Source organism: Heterocephalus glaber, unplaced genomic scaffold (assembly GCF_053883595.1).
Source record: "Heterocephalus glaber isolate CG9 unplaced genomic scaffold, H.glaber_assembly_v1.0 deba00001479, whole genome shotgun sequence".
Classification (NCBI taxonomy): Eukaryota; Metazoa; Chordata; class Mammalia; order Rodentia; family Bathyergidae; genus Heterocephalus; species Heterocephalus glaber.
In genome coordinates, this window is record NW_028258316.1 from 12,847,298 (window position 1) to 12,871,966 (window position 24,669).

At 38.5% G+C, this 24,669-nt stretch overlaps 2 protein-coding genes and 1 non-coding gene across 6 annotated transcripts in view; 1 reads left to right on the forward strand and 2 right to left on the reverse strand.

Annotated features, from left to right (window-relative positions):
- The window catches only part of Mrrf (mitochondrial ribosome recycling factor), a 59,260-nt gene extending 59,074 nt beyond the window's left edge, over positions 1-186 (reverse strand). Inside the window, exon 1 of one of the 3 annotated variants that reach the window (XM_004849428.4) lies at positions 47-104. Coding sequence is in view for 1 of the 3 variants with exons in the window: in XM_021262123.1 (XP_021117782.1) it covers positions 47-114 (68 nt within the window). In the remaining 2 variants the exon portion in view is untranslated. Of the gene's footprint in view, positions 1-46 lie in introns of all 3 variants that reach the window. The other 2 variants (XM_004849430.4, XM_021262123.1) reach the window with 2 other exon arrangements.
- Positions 133-23,102, forward strand: Rbm18 (RNA binding motif protein 18). Of its 2 annotated transcripts, none has more exons than XM_004849432.3 (6): positions 133-271; positions 3,455-3,583; positions 11,154-11,280; positions 14,696-14,782; positions 17,571-17,656; positions 21,059-23,102. In XM_004849432.3, exons 2-6 carry the CDS (start codon positions 3,471-3,473, stop codon positions 21,216-21,218), a joined length of 573 nt encoding a protein of 190 aa, XP_004849489.1. In that variant the 5' UTR covers positions 133-271; positions 3,455-3,470; the 3' UTR covers positions 21,219-23,102. The 2 variants fall into 2 exon arrangements, with proteins under 2 accessions (XP_004849489.1, XP_004849490.1); XM_004849433.3 differs by having other exon boundaries at positions 142-271; positions 3,465-3,583.
- On the reverse strand, positions 7,371-7,474 carry LOC147826101 (U6 spliceosomal RNA). Its single transcript, XR_015439889.1, has one exon. It is a non-coding gene; the product is annotated as a U6 spliceosomal RNA (small nuclear RNA).
- Positions 23,103-24,669: the final 1,567 nt, after the last annotated feature.

Consider the following 24,669-nt stretch of genomic DNA (forward strand, 5'->3'; position numbering starts at 1 on the left):
GCACACGAACCACGCGCGAGCCTCCGGACACCTCGAGGCCACTCACCAGCTACCGTCCAGGTTACTAAAGGGAGACTCGTGCGACCCCAGTGACGGCGGCGGCGCGGGCGTCATGACGTCACGAGGCGGCGCGGCGGCGCAGGCGTAGCGCGTCACGGGCGGCCTGGCAGCTGGCGGAGTCGAAGCAGAAGCTCCTAGTCCGGCCGTCGGATCCACGAGTCGGAACCCGCTTTTGGGGCATGAGCAGAGGGCAGCACGCCGAGGCCACAAGGTGAGTCCGCCGCGACGTGTCCCCGTCGCTAGCGCCAACCCCGCGAGGAAGGCTTACAGATGCTGCGTTCGCGGAGAGCTTTCAGGCCCCGCCCCGGATTGTCCTGGCTCTGGCCCGGAAATAACCCGAGTAATGACCCCTTACCTCTAGGGATTTGCTGCCAGGATTTGGGAAGCCGGGGTTCCAGGCTTGACCCCACCATTCGCTTTTGGGAACAAATGAATGCCTTTGCTTCTCTGGACTTCAGTGAGCCTTCCTGGCTTCCAGGGTTGTTGCAGTTTAGCAGGGAGGATGTAAAAGCATTTTGTAAACTGTTAATGTAAGGATTGTCTCCATTGCAAACCCAAAGGACTTTGATAGTCACATGCCATCTTGATCTTTTGTTACACTGTACCGTTCCTCAAAAAGCTTTTGAGTCTGTGCTTTTAAGACTCAAAACGAATTCATGAGACAAGGATAATTCTACCCATTCTAGGAAGAAAGACGAACCCGAGGTTCCCAGTGAAATGGCCTGCTTCATTCATTCACTCACAGTAAATATTGAGCACCAGCTCAGAACCAAGCAGTACAGCGTAATGTTGGTGATATAGAACCATGATCAAGATTGATGGGGCTGGGGATTTAGCTCCGTGGTGCTGAGCCTGCCTCGAAAACGCAAGGTCCTGAGTTCGATCCCCGGTACCAAAAAACAAAAAAAAAGATTGACAAGGCCCTACCCTCTTGGAGCTCACACTCTAGTGAGAGAAACAAAAAATAAAACATTAAATAACTCATTTAATTATATAGGAAGAAAAAAATGGCTGTGATAGAAAATAAATAGGCTGGTAGGGAAACCCTGTTGGGAATACTTAAAGGAAATCTTGTGACTTACTAATGTCTCACAGTAACTAAGTGCAAATGTTAAGATTTGAATGCAGGTTTCTTTGGCCCCTATTCTACATCTGGCACCTTTGGGGAATATAAAATTTCCTTTTGGTACTACTGGTCTTTTTAGACATGAGAAAATAAGAAGTTCTTATCATTTAAATCTCAACTTAAATGTCATCTCCGTTCCCTCTCCAATCTAAAGTATAAAGTAGTCCAACTCCATGTCGCATCTCTGCTTCATTGTGTTTGCAACATTTTTCACTAATTACGTCTTGTCTGTTGCTTTTGCTTTTGTTTTGTCCTGCTCACCTTCCAAATGTGAGCATTCTTGTTTGTTTACTGCTGTGACCTCAGTAATTAGAAGATGCCAAGAAAGTTGAAAATCGATCCTTTTTTTTTTTTCTTGAGGGCGTGAACTGTAGAGAAAAAGGGAGTTAGCAAGTTGTAGTTGCTTGACACACATTGCTGAACAGATTAAAGGTATGAGTGGGGAAGGAAGAAAAATACCGTTATGTCCAAGGAACAGATAAATGTGTAAATGTATTCCAACAGTTAACCCAGAGATTGCTGTGTGCTAGACTGTAGGATGTGCCAAGATGAATAGGCAGTGTTAATACATGTCAGCTTTTGTTGAGACACAGTTCCTGCTGAGCCCTAAGACACTTCTGGATATGTAGGGCACATGTGTTTCTCCAGCAGAGTGTTCTGAAGTCTGCCACAGCCTGCCATCTTTCAACCCCATTATCTTTTCTTTCTCTATCACACTGTACATTTATTAAAGTTTTATTTTTCATCCTTCATCCAATTTTTGGTATCTCAGCAAACAACTTAGAAATAGAACAAAGTTTAAAAATGAGGAAGCTGATGCTCAGAGAAAAATGACTTCCAGTAGATGTCCTATAGTTGGAAACTAGGTCTAACACCAAGCTTTCTGCTTTTTTTTTTTAATTCGCTAAGTTGCCCAGAGTCGGCTCATATTTGTAATCCTCCTTCCTTAGCTTCGTAGAGTGCTGGGATTTTAGGAATGTGCACGAGGTCCAGCTTTTCTGCTCTTTCCATTACTATCTCCGTTAAAACCCTCATTTTCCTTAGCTTTGAGGTGAGCAATTTCAGGAACTGAGACTAGTAGTAATTTACCAGTCTTCAATGCTTCTAGGTGCCACGTGCTTTCTAAATGTTTTAGAAGTGTTAACTCAGTGAATCTGCAGAACTCTATGAGTTTTTAGCTCCATTGTACAGATGAAGAAACCAAGAAAATGTTTACTTGCCCAAAGTTATACAACTGGCAAATGGCCAAACTGGAATAATTTAGGAAGAAATTAGTCTTTTCTTCCCAGCCTCTCCTAAGATAGCTAGTACACATTGATTACTTACTATGGTTAGATACAGTAGGTGTTGATTTTTTTGTGTGTACTATCTTTAATTTTTACAATCACCCTATAAAATAGAACTATTATCTTCATTTTTATATTTGAGGAAATTGAGGCCTAGGAAGTTCAGATAATTCACCAAGTCACACAATCTGCTTTCAAACCCAGCTCTAACTATGAAACTTGTTCATAGATTTCCCAGTGGTAGGTTTGTGTGTATTCTTTTGTTTGTTTTTGTTGTTTTGTGTTTTGTTTTGTTTTTATGGTGCTGAATATTGAACGTGCTAGGCCAGCACTCTACCATTGGGCTACATTCTCAGCCCAGTGGATAGACTTCCTGTGTTGTCTTCTCTTTGTTGTATTCCCTGTTCTATAAGGACAGGTGATACAATGCTGCTCTTCCCTACCTATCCCCTTCAGTGTCATTAAGACTCCTTCTGAAAAGGAAAACATGGAAACAAAGTCTTTGTACATAGGGAAGGGTGGAGGGGTTGAGGGGAGGGCAGGGAAACTGGAAAAAAAATAAGAACCAAGATACATCATGTAAAGGTACAAGATCTCAATGATGAATGTAACTGTATCGTATACCCAAAATGTACCAATAAACTTAAAAAAAAATTCTCCTCCTGGTGGTTTCCAGGGATTATTTTGGGTGACAGTTATTGAAGTGAGTACCATGTAGTAATAGAGACTTTGGCCTCTTTCCCAGTCAGCCTCTGGCTTTAGAGGGGGAAAGCTTGAGTTTCTCCACATAGCCACTCCTCTTTCACCATAAATGGCAGCTTCTGTGCTCTGGCTGCCAGAGGAGCTGTCCTAAGGGAACTGGTTCTGGGGCCCTGGACTGGCTGGAGGACATACCCACCTTGAATGTTTCTTGGGTTGAATTTGAAGCATCATGTTCACATAGGGTTGCTCTTACCCTGTCTGAATGTTACATTGCTTTTAGTTTTTTATAGAGATTGATGGAAGCAGAAACTAAAACTCTTCCCCTGGAAAATGCATCCATCCTTTCAGAGGGCTCTCTACAGGAAGGACACCGATTATGGATTGGCAACCTGGACCCCAAAATCACAGAGTAAGTCCAAGTCACCTTAATTCATTACCCACAAATTTGGAGTGTTTGCAGTTGTGATGTTCAAAATAATGTTCAAGGAATATAGAATATATTTTGGTCTTTTAATTTATGTTTTATCTTTGGAGGGATAGATAATGTTATTAGCTTGTTATCTTGTCCCTTTTCTTACATCTGTACTCTGCTACTGTAAGGACACAATGTTTGGTATCCTTTGAAACCCATGACTTTTTTTATTCCCAACTATTTGAATCCTTGTCTGCAATGGCTACTGGGAATTATTTTCTAGAATCAGCCATGGGTGTTTATATTTTCTCCCACAATGAAGGAACAAGCAGAAGTCTTAGTATCTTTGCAAGCAGGCAAAGGGGTACCTCTTGACTAATTCCTGTAAGCAGCCACAGAACCATGGAAGGTGAGAATGGGAGGGGATCTTAGATCTCATGCCAGTCCCTTTGGTTTTCATTCATTAAAGATTGGAGTACCTAGTGTGTGCTAAGTGCCATGCTAAACAGTTTTCAGACGTTTTAAATCTGAGGAGCCCTGTCATAAAGTAAGAGTCATCAGAAGCAGTATATAAGATAAAAGCTCAGAGCTGCTGTGATCACAGGAAGAGATGTGCCCAACGCCTTTTGCCAGCTGCCACCCTGAATTGTCCTGACTCATGGTTTTCTTCACAGCCATCATAGTGGGAAGGAATTTCTTAGCAGAGAATTGCGAGGTTTTTCTTCTGTAGTTGTTTGGTAGGGGATAGGTGGTGCTTGGTGGCAAGAGTAGTGAAGGGTGAGTGGATTAACCTGCATGAAATCAACGCTTAAAGCAAGCATAGACTATGCCATCAGTCTGAGAAATTGCTTCCTTGGAATAGTGTTAAAGATGAGAGGAGAACCTGCTTACTTGAGTCTGAGATGAGACGAGGTATATTTAAGGATTAGGATTAGGAGAGATGAAAAGGAAGTAAAATAAAATTATAGATCAGATCATGACAGAAAATTTAGCCCCTTAAACCTGCTCAAACTCAAATCAGCTAACTGTAGATGTTTGGCTCCCTGTGGAATTTATGATGGTATTTAAGATATATTGCCCCCATATTGTGTAACTTTGATCACAGGGATCATGGAACATAGATTGCATTTATTTCTATTTTCTTATCATTCATGGCTTTGAGAATGGATATGTGAATCTGCCCAACTTCTCATCCATTCATCAAAGGAGCTTTTTCCATCATCTAAATCCCAAGCTATGAGGGATACTTCCAAGCGAGGTTTCCATTCCCACCTCTGCTCGTCGAAATGGAAAGCTAAAGCATGGAAACAATATTGGATTGGCTGCAGTTCTGCGTCATGAGACTTTTGTGCTAATTGTGTCCTGCTGCTCATCAGGAAGGTTCAGATGAGCATGTGTTTATCAGGAAGGCTCAGGATGGTTCAGCAGTACATGAATTTTTTTTTCAGTTAGAACTTTAATGGAAACAGAATCAAAACTTTCCCACTAATGTTGTTGTTCTTTACATGTTGTTCTTTACATGAGGCCAAAGGTAGACATCAAGTACCAAACTAAGTACCAAGGCCTTGCTACCCAGAAGTACTTGTGATCTACCTACAACATCTCCACTTCTGTATCACCATTTTTGCTATTTTTCTTCTGGGGATTCCTTACCTTAAAACATGTTGTCTATCAAACAGATTTATTGAATAGTAATTAATTTATTTTTAAAGATGTAACTACCAATTACAACTTATAGTTAACATGAAGTGATTAGTATTACTTCATTTAATTTACTTAATTATAGCAAAGAAACCTAACATTTTAGTAAAGTAAGTCTTATGGAAACACATAATTTCCATCCAAGCTGATATAAACTTTTGGATCTTGCTTTTCTCACAGTAGAGAATGATGAGCCTAGAGGAATAATTAAAATACAGTCATCCCCAAACATTGAAGGGTTACAAGCTCTAACTTAGGTGAACATAGGATTCTTGTCTTGTGGTCCAATCTCAGAAACTGTTAGTTGAATCCAAATCTCTAAACTGCTAATGACCCTTGACAAAAGTTTATAGAGCATCCTTCAGTTTTCCTAGTTAAACTTAACCCCCATCCACAAATTGTTTCCAGTTCCTGCTGTTACCCTTCAATGGGCCTTTCTTATCTCTCTTTCTTTGTGTATATTCCTATACTTTACCATCTTTCTTCTTGTCCCTGTCATAAACTGTTTTCTGCCCCTCCTATACAAATGTTTTATACGAACAACCACACTTTCCCACTCAATTTTTCTGAGGGTTTTTTTTTTTATTTTTGTTTTTGTTTTTAAGACAGCATCTCACTGTGTAACCTTGAGGCTGGCCTCAAGCTTGCAGCAATCCTCTTGCCTCAGCCTCCCAAGTGCTGGGATTACAGGTGTAATCCTGAGTTTACTATGTGATTAATCCTAGTCATTTTATGTGAGTACTCTTGGTTATTAATCTGAATCTTGCTCAAGTTAAACTAGAATATCCATCAGTCTTTTCTCAACAGAATATGCATTCCTGTTTAGAACTCTAATATTATGCTTCTTGTTTGTGTCCACTCTGTGGTTGCAATTCTGACCATTTTAGAGCTATGCTATGTGCCAGAAGTATTTGTATGACTCAGTAGGTCTTACAGATTTGGATCTGAGGGAGTGATGATACACTTTTATTTTGGAGGCAGCGAAATCCAAGCCCATGTTCTTTTTCACTATATTCTAATTCCTCAATTATATTAGACCTCATATTTCCTACCTATTAAATGGGAACATTCAACTAAATGATATGAACATTTCTTCTAACTCTTAATATTGTATAAAATCCTCTTCATTAAACTCATAACAACTTGGAAAAAGAAGTGGAACAGATATTCTATAGGAAGAGTTAAGTGAATTGGCTTAATTTATTGAAGTAGGTACTAATAGGACTAATTTCCCACTAGCTAATTTAGTGTACTTTGCACAAGTAGTCTAATAGTCTGAGTAATTGAACAGTCATGACCTAAAATATCCTGGGTTTTTTTGTTTTTTGTTTTGTTTTTTCTTTTTGTTTTTTTGAGGCAGGGTTTCTCTTTGTAGTTCAGGCTGGCCTTGAACTCACTATGTTGTCTAGGCTGGCCTGAAACTTGCAACGATCCTCCTGCCTTACCCTCCAGAGTGCTGGGATTTCAGGTGTGCACCACCACGCCTGGCTAATAAAATATCCTGTTTTAAATTTAAACATATGAGAACTTATTGGGCCAGGGGCTCAGTGGTTCCGGCACCGGCCTTGCAAGCACAAGGTCCCAAGTTCGATCCCCAGTACCAAAAAAAAAAAAACAACACACAGATATGAGAACTTATTTTAAATCGTGGGATCCAATGGAACTATAACATTAAATAGTACCTCAAAATATCATTACCATTGTCTTCAACAGAGAAGCCAAGAAAGTTAATGTCCTTAGACAATCTATTTTCCATATTGTGATTTTCTTGAAAGAGTTCATAACTGGCTTTCTTTCTTTTTAAATATTGAATATGGTATGTAGAAAGCCAAATAACCACTGCATTATACATAAAAAGGAGGAATGTGAGAGAGAACAAAACCAGTAGAAATTCTAATAGAGCATATTAAGTGGAGATGGAATCATAAATAAAAGTGTGTAAGAATAAGAAAGATCCTTTTAGAGGGCCAGGGATTTAGCTCAGTGGTTCCACCACCTGCCTCACAAGCGCAAGGTCCCAAGTTCGATCCCTGGTACCAAAAAATATATAAATAAATAAATAATAAAATTTTTTTTAAAAGATCCTTTTACAGAACACTTCAAGAATTTGCATGTCATCCTTGCACAGGGGCCATGCTAATCTCTGTATTGTTCCAATTTTAGTATATGTGCTGCTTAAGCAAGCACAGAAAGATTCTTCTGTATGAACAGAATATTAGGAATACTTTTGGCTTAAAGAGAGGTTGAATACTACATGGTAATAGAGTAGTGGGTCTGTAGAATACTATCAGGTTAAGAAGGCCTTTAAAATTTATTCAGACGACTTTGAATTTCATGTCAAAGAGACTTATTGTGGGTGTTTAATAAGAGAATAACACATTGAAAGTAATTATTTTAGTAGGAATATCAGACCTCAACTACGTAAGATGAATTGGAAGGGCAGAGACTGAAGATGAAGGTTAGGAAAGACTACATAAGCCAGGCCTCCCGTCACTGTCACCTATAGAGTCAGTGAGCTTGCAGACTGATGAGTGAACCTTACATGTGACACATGTGAATAAAGAGAAGTGGAGAGTTGAAGATGACCTTTGTTTTTGTTTTGTGGTGCCAGGGACTGAACCCAGGATTTTGAGCACCTGAAAGTTCTTGCCTGAGGAATGTGGACAACTCATGATCCCACTGCCCATGGGATAGCTGAAAAGGGCCATCATTTTGTAGTTGGAGTTCAGTTTGTTAAGAAACAAAACCAGTGGCCAGCCAACCAGGTGAAAGTATCCTGATGTAGATTTTCAGGGATTAACTTGATAAGCTGGAATGCAAGGGAAAGTAAATGTTCAAGTGTATGAGAACAGTGTGTTTATCCCTGAGGAAACCTGTTTCTTTCTCAGTCCATTCCTTTTTGTTCCTTCATTATCTGTGCTTTTTATGTCTGTTTTCTTAAATCTAACACAATAAAACCATTTAGTAAGATACCTACACAGAATATAAAGACCTCCCTAACATTTCTGTATGTTTATGAAGAAAATTTCTTTAAAACAAATTATGTACTAAAACCAAACTTAAATGTCATTTCATTGGCTTCCCATTCCCTACAATATCAAATTAAAATCCCTTAGGCATACAGTATTCTTCACACCCTGTCTCCTGCCTGCTTTTCAGCCTCATCTCTAACTCCCTATCCCCACTCTGTCCCAGTGAGTCAGATCTTTTTTACCTTTATAACTTTACACTCACACTGACACACTCTGCTCAGTCATCACGCCTTCCACAAAGTTTTCCTTAGCTACCACCTTCCTTACACATTGAGCTTCCTTCATCTGCATGTGCATATACATATTCCTATGTACAAGTGTCACACCATTTTATAACTGATGACATATTGCTTTCCTCTAACCAGAATGTGATATCCTTGGAGAAAGATTTATTCATCTGCATAGTTTTAAGTGCCTAATTGGTTTGTAGTAGTAGTAATAGTAGTTATACAGATAGTTTCATTTTGACAAATTCATACATGCATAAAACATTCTTGGATCATTTTCACACACATCCCCATCACCCTTCTTTCCCTTCCCCTTTCAGCACCTGTTCCCTTCCTTCTCTAATAGTCCCCCTTTTATTTTTCCATACTTTTCTTGACACACAGTAGGTGTCTGTTTTAACATTCATGTAGATTCTGTGCCATTGGGCAAGGAGGAGGTTTTAAAGACTCACTACAGAGAGCACTTATTAAGTTGCAGAAATGTGTATGGGGTTGATGTACTGATTCTTTCACTTCTGAAGGCAGCAGGGCACCCGTGTCTTTAAGTGAAGCAAGCCTCTGATGAGTAGTGAGCTTGCCCATATTGCAGCGACAGATAAAAGTGCTTGCAGATGTGAAAGCAAAAACCCTTCAGGCTTTTTTTCACTATCAGAGCTTGCAGTCCCCATCTCCAGGAAGGAAAATAGTAAACATTTCATTCTTTTTGTTTCGATGTTGTGAGAATTTCAAGAAATTATCAAACAAGAAAAGAAATCCTGGAGAAGTTGAAAGACACAGACCTAAGCAGATGTTCCTGGAATCTTAAGGTCACACTTCTTAGGCAGAGTGTGTTTGTTAGCTTTACAATGAATAATCTGTTGGCATATTTTTTTTTCTGAGTAAATTAAAATTCATTTCCTAGGAAATGCCAATTTGTGTTACCTTCCTGCTATTAAGCAGAATGGAGCTAATGAGATGATGGTCAGCCCACAGCCTTAGATTTTTTTTTTTTCTTTTAATGAGCTTGGCCCACCATTCTATAGCAACTGTCAGGGTGTACAGGTTTGAATGGGTATGGTAAGTGGAGGATACAGCTGTGAATTAAAGACCCTGGGGAATGCTCTGCTAGCCCATCCTTCCGTATCTGAGAGACTCACCCTTGCTGTAAGCCTATTCAGAAAATTAAATAAAAGCAGAAATTTACACTTGAGGTGTCTCCATACCCTAAAGAGTTACTACCTACATTCTTACTGGTAGTTGAGGTTTCCTGATGAGAATTGGGAATTGAGAAATTAGGAGTTGCAGTCATTTTCCCTTTCAAAACAGCCCAAAGACCAGATTGCTATCCATCCACAATATGCCTGGGGATCCTTCCATCCTGCCCCAGCACTAGACCTGTATTACGTCTCCCTTCTTCTCCGGTGTCAAATGCCTGATCCAGGATAAATGGGCTTGCTTGTTGATGTGTGCTAGTATCAAATTTAGTATAGCTTATGATTTATTTCATATCTTTCTCCCTCCCAAAGGAGTTTCTTGTTCAAGAATAAAAGTTTGATGAGTTTCTCCTAGAAAACAGTGTAAATAGAAATGTGGCCATAACAACAACTTTACTGACTCCCTGTGGGGTAGAATTCCCAGTAATAACAGATTTAACATGTGGGGTGATACCTTTTTAGTATCACAGGGACAGCATTGTTTAGAGAAAGCCTTGACTCCATTTGAATAGCTTGGAGGATGCCAGGAGGAAGGCCAAAGGAAAAGGAAATGGGAGAGCTGTTGGTTTGTCTCACCCTTACATCAGATGACAGGAAGTCGGAATTGAGATTGGCCACAGCAACCTGTTAAGGCCACATCTGTTTGAATAACTTAAAAGCCTTATAGAAACTAAGTCAGTTTTACAGTAAGGAATCCAAGAAAAGGATCAGGGAGCAGAATGACAAGGAATAACTTATGATAGTGAACAATCCTTCCAGGAATAAATTTCATCCTCAACTGTCTGTGTTCTTTACTTAACCATATGCCTGAATGTAAACTATATTAGTACAGCTGAGGCAAGTACTTATCGAAGTGCCACTAGCTGTAGTTTGGGTTTTGGCAGTTTCTTACAAGAATAATTTGGGTCTAATGACTGATTACAAAATCTAATAGGAACATCTTCTAAGACTGTTTTTTTGTTTCTGTGAATGTGTATGCGTTTGTTACTTGGTTTTTGAGATGGAGTAGGCTTTGGCTTTTGGAGTGTGGGCGTGTATTTCTGATGGAGTTACCGTTATTCACAAATATTGTCCTATTGCCAAGAAATTAAAAATAAATAAATAGACACTATTTTTGAGCTTTTCTCCAAAGGAAAAACAAATGGTACTTGTGGGCCAGACAGCTGTTTATTAGGTGTGGTTTTTTTGTTTGGTATTTTTATGTTGGACAGATGCATAGGCATGACAGTTCTAGTTCCCATTCCAAATAGAGGCAAACAACTCTGTTTGCCAAACAAACTTAACACAGCCATTTGGATGAAGGCAGAGGGCAAGGGCAATAGATTTGATCCCTAGGATAAGTCTTTTATCTTGCACTTGAGGCTGAGAGGCGAACAAAATTTGTAGCGTATTCATGGCTCTTCTGTCTCCACAGATACCACCTCCTTAAGCTCCTCCAGAAGTTTGGAAAGGTGAAGCAGTTTGACTTCCTCTTCCACAAGTCAGGTGCTTTGGAAGGACAGCCTCGAGGTTACTGTTTTGTTAACTTTGAAACTAAGCAGGTAATTGAACTTCTTCCCTCTTTCATGGTACTTTCCCCATTCTGTCATGATTATTTGCATATCTCTTGACTACTAGACCAGGAGTTCCTGGGGGCAGGAGCCGTGTCTGATTCTTCTCTCTCTGCCTTGTACTGAGTGGTGAAAGAGATGCTCAGTGAAGAGATGAATTAGTGAACAGCTTACAGAATCTTGTCTCCCTCTAAGCTCAGGGTCTAAGGTGACTGACCCAGTTTACTGATCAAATGATTTAGGATGCACATATCGAGCATGTGGACATCTCCCTACCAACCCTGTTTTGTTTCTTTAGTGGCTGGCAAGCAAAGCCTCCTCTTCTTTCAGTGGTACAGAAACCCTGTCTGGGAGCCACCCGCAAACTATTTTGATTTCTTAAAAATATACCTTGCTGGCCCAGGGATTTAGCTCAGTGGTTCTGCCGCCTGCCTCGCAAGCGCAAGGACCCGAGTTCAATCCCCGGTACCAAAAACACACGCACACACACACACACACATACACACACACACACACACACACCCCCCGCTGGCCCGGGGTTGTGGCTCAGTGATAGAGCGCTTGCCTGGTACACACAAGACCATGGGTTCAGTCCCCAGCACAAAAAACAGAGAGAAAGGGAAGTATCCTTCTCAAATGCATACAGATTTTAATATATGCACAGGAGCATTCAGCTTCAACCATAATGTGTTCGTATATCTTCTTGTATCAAAATTTAGTCATTGGACCAGGGACTTAGCTCAGTGGTTCCACCAGCTGCCTCGAAAGCGCAAGGTCGTGAGTTTGATCCCTGGTACAAAAAAACAAAAAACAACAAAAATTTAGTCATTGGAGCAGAAATGTATTGATAAAGAAATGCAATTTCAATGGAATTGAAATGCTGCTGTAACTGAGATGCTGCTTAGTACTGTATAACTTTGTCATTTGAAAGAACATTGCTTTGTTATTTAATAATAACATATATGGATGTTTCTCTAATTATAAAAGTAATTCATGCTTATTGTGGATGAAAATAAAGGTAACCAGAGCCAGGGATTTAGCTCAGTGGTTCCGTCGCCTGCCTCGAAAGCACAAGGTCCCGAGTTCGATCCCCAGTACCAAAAAAAATAAAAAATAAAGATAACCAAAATATTTTTGAGTCACTGAGCTCAATACAGAGAAATAATTATGCAATATTTAGCTGTAAATTTTTCCAGTCTCTTCACATTCTCACACACATGTAAACACATAAACAGTTTATAACTTACAAATAAGATATTATGTTTCTCATCCAAACCATATTAAAATTTTTCTGTCATCTAATGCACATCAAGGTAATAGTAAAATGTGATACTGTGATTTTGCTGGTATATGTTGTGTACATATATATGGATGTGGGTGTATACATAGAAAAACATTGATCTATATCTGAGATCAGTGCATTTTACATGTGTGACAGGGTTCAATTGAAAAGTAATCAGTAGTTTTGATGACTAAATAATATTTCACTATATGAATGTTCTTTGACTCTCAATTATTATTTGAGTTAGCTCCAATGATTGACTAGTGTAGACATCACAGTCATGAGTATCTTTCTAGCTCTATCTGTATTGTTTACTACATTTATGGAAGTGTATAGCATCAAAGGCCATGCACATTTTTTCTTAAAATAGTTTCCAAAATGTCTTTAAGAAATGATGTGTCAGTATATTCTGAGACTATTATGAGAGTGTCATTTGACCTTAACAGTGCTAGGTTGTTATTTGTTGTTGTTTTGTTGTGGTGCAGAGGACTAAACCCAGGGCATTGCACATGCTGCACAAGTACTTTGCCACTGAGCTACATCCCAAGCCCTGGGTATTTTTTAATTTCCTCTAATATTTGCAAATATTATAGATGATAAGTGATATTTTATTAGTCTAACTATTCAGGTTTTTTTGAAGGAAGTGAAATAATGCACATATGGTTAACATTTTTAAATACTTAATTCCTTAATAACTTTGAGCAAGTCTCTTAATTTCTTTTGGCCTTAATTGTCATGTAAAAGTTGGGGTCAGAAAGGAGCTTACCTTGTAGGAAGATGGGCGCATATATAAAAGTTCATATAAAGGGGCTGGGGATTTAGCTCAGTGATTCCAGTGCCTGCCACGAAAGCGCAAGTTCTGGAGTTCGATCCCCAGTACCAAAAAAAAAAAAAAGTGCATATGAAAACACAATTGGCAATGTTTCAAAGATGGGAAATTGTTTTTTAAAACACTTATCCCCTGCTGGCATCTTGTTACTGCTGCTACTTCAGAACCAACAAGAGTGCTAATTCACCAAGTGAAATGTAAAAGAAAAATTATATGTCTCTTGTCTAGCGTTCTAACTTTGTGTGCAGTAGTGAAGCAGAGATAGCCAGTGAATATCCAGTGCCTGACACACAGTGGGTACTGAATAAATGTTTGTTGAATGTCATTATGGTGAACTCCAGCAAACCAGAGAATCACCAGTAAAACCAGACTCGAGTGCTTTTGTTTTGTTTTGCATTACACTTTAATCTCAGATAGACTCTCTCCCCTGAAGGACTTCTATTTCTCTTCTGCTCCTTAAGGGTTTCTTTACCCCTCCTAAACATAGGTTATGCTACTTGGCTAAATGCCTCTTGGATACAAATAGGACAAAAAAGGTTTGCCAGGATGGGAAAGTACAGCCAGGTTTCCTGGGAGTGACCTAGAATGACTATTTTCTAGCTTCAGGAATTCCTTTCAACCTTGTTACTCCTGTATCTAATGGGGGAAAGGGTCAGGGAGCTTATGGCTCCAAAAACCAGGTGCATAGACTGACTCACACAGACACCTTGCTCACAGTCTGTGACTCACTCCCACTTTTTCCACCCTAGTTTCCTTCACTCCTGTATCCTTTGGAGCCATTACTGTTCACTTTGGATCCAGGGAGGAGTATGCCCTAATTCAGGATACAGTTCTAGGGTCCCTGGGGGAGTGTCATTTCTTGAGATAATAAGTGCCACCCCAACTAATAGAGGTGTGTAGCAAGGTATCATCTAATCAGAACAGTACTATTAGCTAGCATTTATTGAGTACTTACCATATGCTCCATGGTTTACATGAACTCTTTGAATCATCACAAGCACTAAGAAATAAGTAGTATCCATATTTTACAGGTGACAAAACTAGAGACAACCTGTCAAATGTCACACTGCCAACAAGTGACAGAGCTAGGATGTGAATTTTTATCAGACTGACTTCTTAAAACTCATACCTTTTTTGTTATTCTTCCTTTTAAAATTATAAACTCTTTGCCAAGTGTTTGCCAAAAGCTATTTGGTTAGAGATTCAACCATCAAAGCTGGTGCAGTCTTGTGAGAATAAAAATAGCTACTTAAGCATTTGAATGTTTGACTAACTATTGTTCCTCTCCTGGACAGGAAGCAGAGCAAGCCATCCAGTGTCTCAATGGCAAACTGGCACTATCTAAGAAGCTGGTTGTACGATGGGCACATGCCCAAATAAAGGTATGTCTCAGAGGCTAGAAGACAGGCTCCCATCTTATCCTAAAGAGTCTGAAAGACAGTTGCTCATTTCTTTAATTCATTTGCATCCCAGCCTCTTCACATCTGGAACTGCCATACTTTTTGGTCTCCTATTTGTATTTACCACGTGTGTTGCCAGATTGTTCTTTTGAGAAGCATCTCAGGAGGGATTAAGTTGCTTCAGTGTTTCTCTCCACATCCCCACAGTTCCTGTTTTTGATTGATTTTTCCATGTGGCTGATGTGTATACTCAGACCTCTATCTTTTTTTTTTTTTTTTTTTTTGGTGGGTGGTGTTCTTTGGAGGAAAAAATGTAATATTTATTTTTAAAATTAGTTGCTCTAGGCATTATTAGACTCTTCCCAGCCTCTCAACTCTGTGGAGAGTTTGAGTTTGTTTATCATTGTGAATATTTGAGAAATGGGTAGTTTCTGTGAGTGCTTACAGCACCAGCATCTCCTGACTCTAGAGATCTTGAGCGTTATTAGAGTGTGGGTTTGTGGGACTTTGTAGTGCCTTTATTATCTCTTAGCCCTGAGAAATGGCAAACTGCCCTGTTCGTCCTGTAGTTGCTCTGGTGGGGGAATGCACTAATAAAGCTGCAGCCATTAAAGAAAAAGATGCTCTGTTCCAGCTGGCACAGAGGTGTTAAAGAGTGTGGACTGGAGCGCTCCCACGAGTAGATTGCCTTCCTTCAGAACTTTAGCTTTTAACTATATGAGCATGGTTTTTGATCAGAGACCCTCTACCCTCTATGAACAAGCCTCCCAGTCAGGGGTCACAGGAACTAAATTGACATTTAAGTGCAGTGTCCAAGCTGAAAAACAAAGCTCAGACACTTTGAATCCTCCTGAGCATTTCAGGAAACCACAGAGCCTTCTCAATTTCTAGGACACATTGCCTAAAAAATAGAAACAACAAGAAAAATTACCAAATGCTTTTTTACTCAGAAGAAAATCAAGTCTCATTTGCCAAACTGGCTGCTGTTTTCTTGTTCTGTATCTCATTGAAAAGGCATGCAAGAGAAATCATTCTTCAGTTGTCTTTCATTTGAAAATCTCTACCTCAGGGTTCTCCTGTAAATCATTTTTGAACAAAGGCTCCTAGTTGCTTTTTAATATTATATTTCCTTTTTAGTAGAAGCATGTGATTGTCTGACATCAAATTAAACTCTTCTATGATGTAATATTTTCTGAATCTACAACTGAAAACTGTTAGTACTTCTCCACTCAGTCCTGTTAAGAGTAGAATATTACTGCTTGATACTTGATACTTTGCAAAATCTAGCGAAGTTTTAAAGTGTTTCGAATAAAACAAATATTGTAAGAGGTGATATACAACAGTTAAAATAAGACTATAAGAGAGTCAGACAGGGCCAGAGATTTAGCTCAGTGGTTCCAGCGCCTGCCTTGAAAGCACAAGGTCCTGAGTTCGATCCCCAGTACCAAAAAAAAAAAGGGAGTCAAGACAAAGATCTACTATCTAGAATATATAAAGAATTGAAAAAAATCAGACCCCCCCAAATTCAAAGACACAATTCAGAAATGGGCATCTGAAATGAACACACATTTCTCAGACAAAGAAGTAAAAGCAGCAAATAAATATATGAAAAAATGTTCAATATCACTAGTCATTCGAGAGATGTAGATGAAAATAACAATGGGATTCCACCTCACTCCAGAAAGAATGGCTGCTATCAAGAAATTAACCAATAACAAATGCTGGCGGGGGTGTGGGGAGAAAGGAACCCTTCTCTGTTGTTGGTGGGAATGTAGACTGGTGCAACCATTGTGGAAATCAGTATGGAGATACCTCAAAGAACTAGGACTAGAGGTCCCATTTGACCCAGCTATTCCCCTGCTGGGTATCTTCCCCAAAGAATTAAAAGAATCATACCACAGCGATATATGTGCACCTATGTTTATAGCAGCACAGTTTGTAATAGCTAAAGCTTGGAAAAAACCCAAGTGCCCATCAACTGGAAACTGGATAAAGAAGATGTGGTTTTTTTATAAAATGGAGTACTACTCAGCCATAAAGAATGAGAAACTAGAGACATTTACGGCTCAATGGATGCATATTGAGACCATACTCTTAAGTGAAATAAATAGGCCACACGTGTGTAAATACTGAATAGTTTCTCTAGTGTGAGAAACTGAAAATGTAAATAAGGATTAAAATGATTAAAACAAATAATTGATAATTTGAAATAGGAAAAGGTCCAAAGGTGTAGGGGTGGTGGGAGGGGAAGGGGAAAAGAAAAAAAGGAAAGGAAAAATTATGAGAAAAGAAAAAAAATGGAAACAAAATTTATGTAAATAGAGAAGGGTGGAGGGGGTGAAGGGCATGCAGGTAATGGGGAAAAAAATAACCAAGATACGTCATGTACAGCTACAAGCACCCAATGATAAATGTAAATGTATACCTAAAATGTACCAATAAAAGAATTAAAAAAATATATATATATATAAGAGAGTAACCCTGGCATGTACTTGTACCATCTGTGAACTTGAGTGTTAAAATTCATTCCCTACCAAAGAAGGAAGATTTTAACGACTAGATGGAAGCTTCTTGTCAACTTCTTTTTCTAAACTTATAACATTTACGGAAAAACCATAGAATTTCATAATAATTTTAAATGTACAGCAATTCTAAAATTGTCTAGAATGATGATGAACCTGGATGGGGTCAGAGTTTCTGAACCCTTGCACAGCAAAAAAGAGCTAGTTTTCAACCAAGTAAAGTAATCTGCCCCCCCCTTTTTTTCTAGAGATACGATCATAACAAGAATGATAAGATTCTTCCAATCAGTCTCGAGCCATCCTCAAGCACTGAGCCCACGCAGTCTAACCTAAGGTAAGACATTGTGATGTAGGACAGAGTTATTCAAGAACTTGAGCCATTTCTTCATTCCACCCCTTCATTTATGCCATAGTGACTCTCTTAATAGTGATTCTTAATTTAGAATGTTACTAACTTGACATTTTGAGAAATGTGTTCAGTTAATCTCCAGAATGTAAACATTTCCTCTCCTTCCATACTCCCAAGATCATGTAAACCCCCCCTTCATTTATAGAATTTGTGCACTCAGAAAAGGATGGGCTTCATTACCACACACCAAGCCTTCTACCAGGCACTGGGGATACAAAGATAAATCAGACACAGCCCTTACCCTGAAAACAAGCATTTTAATAAGGCCTTGGGTCCCTTTGGCATTTGTCACTATTCACTCGTTCCTTCCCAACTATGAGTTCCCTTGCACAAAATTTTAGTTTGCAGACATTCAATTCTGTATACCATTGCAGCAACTATAATAGTTTTAGCTCTAGCTTACATGAATTGTCGATTACTTCTTTGCAGTTAATTCAAAACAGGGGCACCAAGGGTTGGGTAGAGAAAGGGGAAGTTAAGTGGGTAGTTGAGCAGAAGGAGGAAGGAGGAGGTTTGTGTTTTTTGGTTTTGGTTTTGTTTTGCAACTTTTAACAAAGTTTTTGGGGTTTTTTGTTTTGTTTCGTTTTTTCAAATTTTAGCACTAACAATAGCCAGAGTTTATCAAGCTTACTATGAAGCAAGTACTGTACTAAACACTTTATATGCAGTATGTCATCTAATTATCATAAAACTCATTTTACATATGAGAAAACTGAAGCTTAGGTGAACTTTCTTGGTCAAGATTGTGCAGGTACCAAATAGCAGAATGAAAATTCAAAGCCAGGTCTAATGGACTTTGAAATTCAGTCCTTAGCTGCTACTTCAAAGTCATTGCAAGCTATAAATGTAGGAATACAGTTCTAAAGTCTGTTCCAGAGGAGGGGAGATATATAGGGGACCATCGATGATACATGAAGATTAGAAATCAAGTCATAAAGTCAGGAAAGTGATGCCTATTTGAATTGAGGACCAGACAGGAGGAAAAATGCCTTTCTTGGATTTTATTTGCACCAAACAAAACAGATTTTAAAATATTACTTAACTATTAGGGAAGGTAGTCTTGAAATATTTTCAGGATTGGTGAATTTGTAAATTGAAGTTAATTTTACATCTCATTTGAGTTTAGTGTAATGATACTAATTTTATGTTCCCTTTATTGTTTTGTGCTCCCAGAAATTAAAAAAAAAAATTATAATGTCTCTTATATTCACTGGAAGCATATCCACAGTGCTTTTTTCCCCGTAAGATTTGAACCACCTTGATCACAGATTGATTTCTGGAGGTTTTCATAAATCTAACTGCATGGATGACTGGGTTTATGCTTCATGGTCTCCATGCTACAGTGAACATGTATTTAGTTTATTGTGATCAGTATTTGCCACTTGTTTATAAGTAGCCTCATGTTTTCCCATCTATTTCTTAATCTGAAGAATCTCAGCTTACATCTTTCTGTTGCCACTTATGCCTACTTAGAGAAGGTTGTTCACCCATGACTCATACAGAATGGAGGGGTGGCTATCATTAATAAAAGAGGTGCCAAAATGTATCCTGGTAATACCTCAGTATTCTTTTTATTGTAACTTAGGGGTTTTTTTTTTAATTTTTAATGGACACTTAAAAATTACACATATATTTATGAGGTGCTATGTCATGTTTCAACACATGTATGCATCATGTAATACTGAAATTAGATATCTTTCTCCTCAAATACTTAATCATTTCTTTATGGTGATTTAATGTTTAATTTCTTGCCCATGAATATTTGGATATGTTCAGCAGATATATACCTTTTGAAAATCTCTAGAAGATGATCATGTATACACTTCTGAGTTTCTCTCAATAGCTATAGACCATTGTCTGCATCAAGAATGGAAAGTAAAGGTATCTGGGCCAAAAATTCCCATTGCCTCAGTGCATTCTGATCCAGGGATAGCTGTGATCTCCCTCAGAAGCAAATTTCTCATAACTTCTGCAGCGTCTCCTCACTCTTCCTGTATAAGTCAAGTCTGTTCAGCTCCCTTTCTGATAGAGAAGAAAAAAGCAAAGGCTTTGATGATAAACAGACTGGGATTGAACCCTAGCTCTGCACTCTGTGAGATTTGTGACCCTGAGTGTTTTACTGCCTCTGCATTTGTTTCTTTACCCCTGAAATGTGGATGGTAACTTTTGTAGGGTTACTACAAGGATTAAAAGCAGTGTAAGTAAAATGCTGGGTACTCTACCTGTCTCATTGTAAGTAACACACATTTGCGAATAAAAGATAGATTTGTAGGATTTCCAAAATGTTTTCTCTTTTATTATTCAGTGACAAAAGGTAGTACAGTGAAATGGTTAATAATACCACGGGCTTCAGAATCAGTTTGTATTCAAATGTCAGCCTTATCACTTACCAACTATTTAACATTGGGCAAGTTAACCTTTCTCTGCCTCAATTTCTTTATCTGCAGAGTAAGAAATATACAAGTGAATGTTTAAATTTTTTTAAAAAATTAAGTATACTAAAAGACACATTGCCGAAAGCGATGGGATAAGTGTGTTTGAGGCGAAGGGGAGTATTTCAGTGGGGAAGGGGTAGTGACAAGGTGTTTTTCTGTGATAAATTTTTTAAACATTTACCATTTTTTATTATCACCCTTTATTGATCAAATGTTTATGGCAATTTCTATCCCTTAAAAATATTATGTTTATGTCTTCATTCACCTTATTTTCTGGGTCTAGCACCATGTAACTTCCAGCTCTTTCTCAAACGCAAAATGACCGTGAAAGGTAAACATTTTGAATCAATTCAGGACATTGAGGCAGCCAAGACAGTGCAGCTAACGACACCCAAGAAAGAAGACTTCCAGAACTGCTTCAGAAAAGTGGCAAGAATGCTAAGTGTGTTCGAAGTGATCGAGAGTACTTTGAGGGAGATTAATGGCAGTGTGTCTTTTACTGTAATAAATTTTTAAAATTTGAACATTCACTCTATTTTTTAGTTGCACGATGCAACATACCCTCTCATGTCATTCTTCAGGCCTATCTTTGAGTGCCTATTCTGCCAAGCACTGAGGTGCTGAATAGTATCTGTGCCTAGTTAGATACAATGGTATATGAAGTACTTCTAACAGTGCCGAGGCTTATCTGAAAAACATAATAGGTGGTTCAGACTTGATCTCTTCCTTAAAGTGAGAGCATTTTTGGGTCTCTTATATGAAATGTTTACATGTTTATTATTTAATATTTTGTTGCTTCTCTAGCATGTGTAAGAGGCACAAGAAGATGAAATATCCTGTGTTTTCCAATTGCACCTGGATTCATTCTGATCCTCTGCTGTCCTTTTTCCAGTGTCACTGCAAAGATAAAAGCCATTGAAGCAAAGCTGAAAATGATGGCAGAAAATCCTGATGCCGAGTACCCAGCAGCACCTGTTTATTCCTACTTTAAACCACCAGACAAAAAAAGGACTACTCCTTATTCTAGAACGGCATGGAAATCTCGAAGATGATGATTGTGAATTACTGTAACAGCAAAAGCAAATTGATCTCTATACCTGACCTCTTCTGCCTTTGTACTTTGTAGATGTGAATGGTACTGTCCAACAGAGCACAATCACATGTTAGTTTGGTAACATAATGTTTTTGGATGTTTTATGGATGTGTCTTCTCTGAACTATGTGTGAAATTGAGCAGCATCCAGAATAAATAGAATTGTGTCCAAATTGTGATTTGAACACTGAGTTGCTCTAGTTGGCTGGTCTATTTGAATTTGTAACTCCAGAAACTATATAATGTGCCAGAGAAGGGAAAATGTACAAAATGTTATTATTTAAATCAAAACTAAATTGATTAACATCACTTAAAAAATACAGCACTTTTCTTGCACATGTCTTTTACAACAGTGATTAGAGAGGGAAAGGAGAGACAGATCTTTAATTGTGTTTAGAATTGCTGTTGGAGAATTTATTATGGAACTCCCTCCAACTGGACTAAAAAATAAAGTTCTTGGCAAAAGAAAGCTGATCCTTTGAGCAAATGTAGTAATCTGCTAAAGAATTATGCTTATTGTTTCAAAATCCCAATTAGGAAAACATGGTGTATATCTTAACTTGTTTGTGTCGACAAACTGTAGAATCAAGTTTAGTATTTTATACCACAACAGAAGTTCTGTTTGGCAACTTAACTTTTATTCTGTAGTGATCATTATAAAAAATCTAAATAATCCTGCCTTCTATAATAACCAAATGTTGTTATTAACAGAAGACTTTTAAAATTGCACTTACTGCATGAGATTGTTTTTATAGCATGAGATTGTTCTATTTGGAATTACATTATGATCAATCTTTTTAAAACAAAATTTCTTTGAAAACTTAAATATTGCTACACTGGTCACTATCAAACATTTACTTTATAATAATGATGTGGAGATTTGGTAGAAGAGGTTGAATGATCTTTTGCAGGGTGAGAAGGGAACCTGTACCAGGCACAGTCAGTGAAGTAGGCACCGAGATTGTAGTCACCTCATGCTTTATGTAGTTCAGTGATGGTGAACTTTTAGAGCTTTCAATGATAAACAGCTGGCTGCAGCATGCATGCCAAAGGTTTGCCACCACTGATATAGTTTTAAAAGACTGCATGCCTTGAAAATGATCCTTCATTCATAGGACATTCTTCTCCCTAGATATTTTTGGCACTCTGAACATTCTAAACAACAGTAGAGAGCGATACATAAACTGACAGATTTGGGGATGTGTTTCTTCAACACAGTTTTAGTCATTTTGGTGCCAGCCTTGACAGACTGTTTCACTGAGCAGCACCATTGCTTCTTTAGTAAGCAGATCACTTTAGTATTTACTCCAGGTGCCATTCACAGTGATTAGAGAGTATTTACCGTTATCATTCCTAGCTTTCATTATAGGAACTTAAGTTTTCCTGTGAGTATAAATGAAGTTAAAAAACTTGAATCAAAACTTTAGCATAGTGAGGTTTTAGAAGCCACAGAACTGGTTCAGAGACATTCTTACCACTTTTCCCAAGGTCAGTCATGTTAGGTATCCAAATAACACTCTCCTTTTATTAGCTGTGTGTGTCTGTGATGCGAGTAACTCTTCTTCCATTTAGGGGATAGTTCAGGGAAGTGGGAGTGCTGTCTCCCACTTTCTGCTGATGTCTTTGAGTATAGAATTCACCATTTCATCCTTAAGTCCCCAAAGGATTGTGATGGAGTAGAACTTAATGCAAATAGCCTTCTATTTTTAATAGGAACTTAGAAAACACTTAGGACTATATAGAGTTGTTTTCTTTAGAAACAAGAACTATTTATTTGTATTTAAAGCAATGTTTTTTTATTTATACCAATTCTTACCCTCCATATGAATAAATGCAAGACAGTGTGTGTTTGTGTTTGTGTGTGTGGTTGTATCTTCGCATCCATTTATTGGAATAAAGACCAGCTTTCTGGTAGGGGTTTCTCCCAGGCCTCGGGCTAGTGGGTCCAGGAGGGGCATTGCCTCCAAATGCCTTCCTACAGTGGAATCAGGCTACAGAGTCCACCTCCAAGGTATTTCTCTTCACTCTTTTGCCTGCCTGCCTCTGGTGGAGATGGGAAAAGGACTAGCTGTTCTCTTTGCAAATGTAACTATTTGAAAGGAAGTTAGTGGAAGTCTCTGCAAGTCTCGTGCCATATTTAATCTCAAAGTAGAAGTTCCAAAAGAATAAATGTGTGTGTCATCAATACACTGAAAGCAGTCTGATGAAAGGCTTGTGACATACAAGTGTTAACTTGGTCCACTATTAAGAGATTGCAAGTATCTAAGTAAAATTATTTGGTTTACTATTTTTGCTAAAATCTTAAATCATTTTGATTTCTACAAGAGTAAAGGTTTGAAAGAAATAGGAGAGGGCTATGAACTATCAGTCTCAGTTCCTGTCTTATCAAATGCAAAATGGAACCCTAACCAGGTAGATTTCTATAGTTGGCATCTCAGTTTTAGGGAAGAGGATCACATAGGATAGATTTCTTAAATGTCATAAATCAGCCCCAGTTTTATGAAACTTAAGTATTCTGCAGCCATGTGTCTATTTTAAAGCAGCTAATTTCCAAGTCAGTAAATATATCTAATTTTTATGCTATTATATGATATAAAAGTATTAATTCTTGCCTTATAAGTGCTAAACATTTCCTATGTAGTCACTGTATTCCTAAAATATGATTTGATTCCAATAATTCACCCTTTGTTTCCTGCTCCTCTGCAGTACTGAACAAGTACTATCAGTTGTACCTTCAAATTATACCTTAAATCCTACTACTGTCCACATCTAACAGTTTTGTTCAAGCCACATTATCTTTTACCTGGGCTATTACAATACCTTCTTAATTAACTGCCTACCTCCACTATTTCCCCCTTACAGTCAATTTTCCACATAGAAGCCAGATCAATTCTTTTAAAATGTCATGGTGCATGTCTGCGATCCCAGCTACTCTAGAAGCTGAAGGAGTCAAATTCCCTAAGCCCAGAATTTTATGGCCAGCCTGGGCAACATAGCAAGATCTTATTTATTTAAAAAATACGCTGGTTGGGAAGGCTGAGTATCACAAGTTTGGGGCCAGTCCTAGCAACTTAGGAACATCCTGTCTCAAAATGAGGGCTCTGGATGTAGTTTAGCACTCCCTCGATTCAATCCCCAGTACCACAAAAAAATTAAAATAATAGAAAGTGTCACTTTCTTCTCAATGGCTTCCCATTACACCTATAAAACTCAAAGACCTGTAAGGCCCTTGCCACCCTTCTGATGCCACAGCCTCCTTCCCTTGTGCACTGTGCTCTGACCACACTGGCCCCCCTGTTCTCAGATTCAAGAGAGTGCCTAACTCGAGCCCTTCACCTTGGCTGTTGCCTTTGCCCGGAATGCTCTTTGACCACAGAGCCCACTTTATTCTTTAATTCACATTTCTATTCA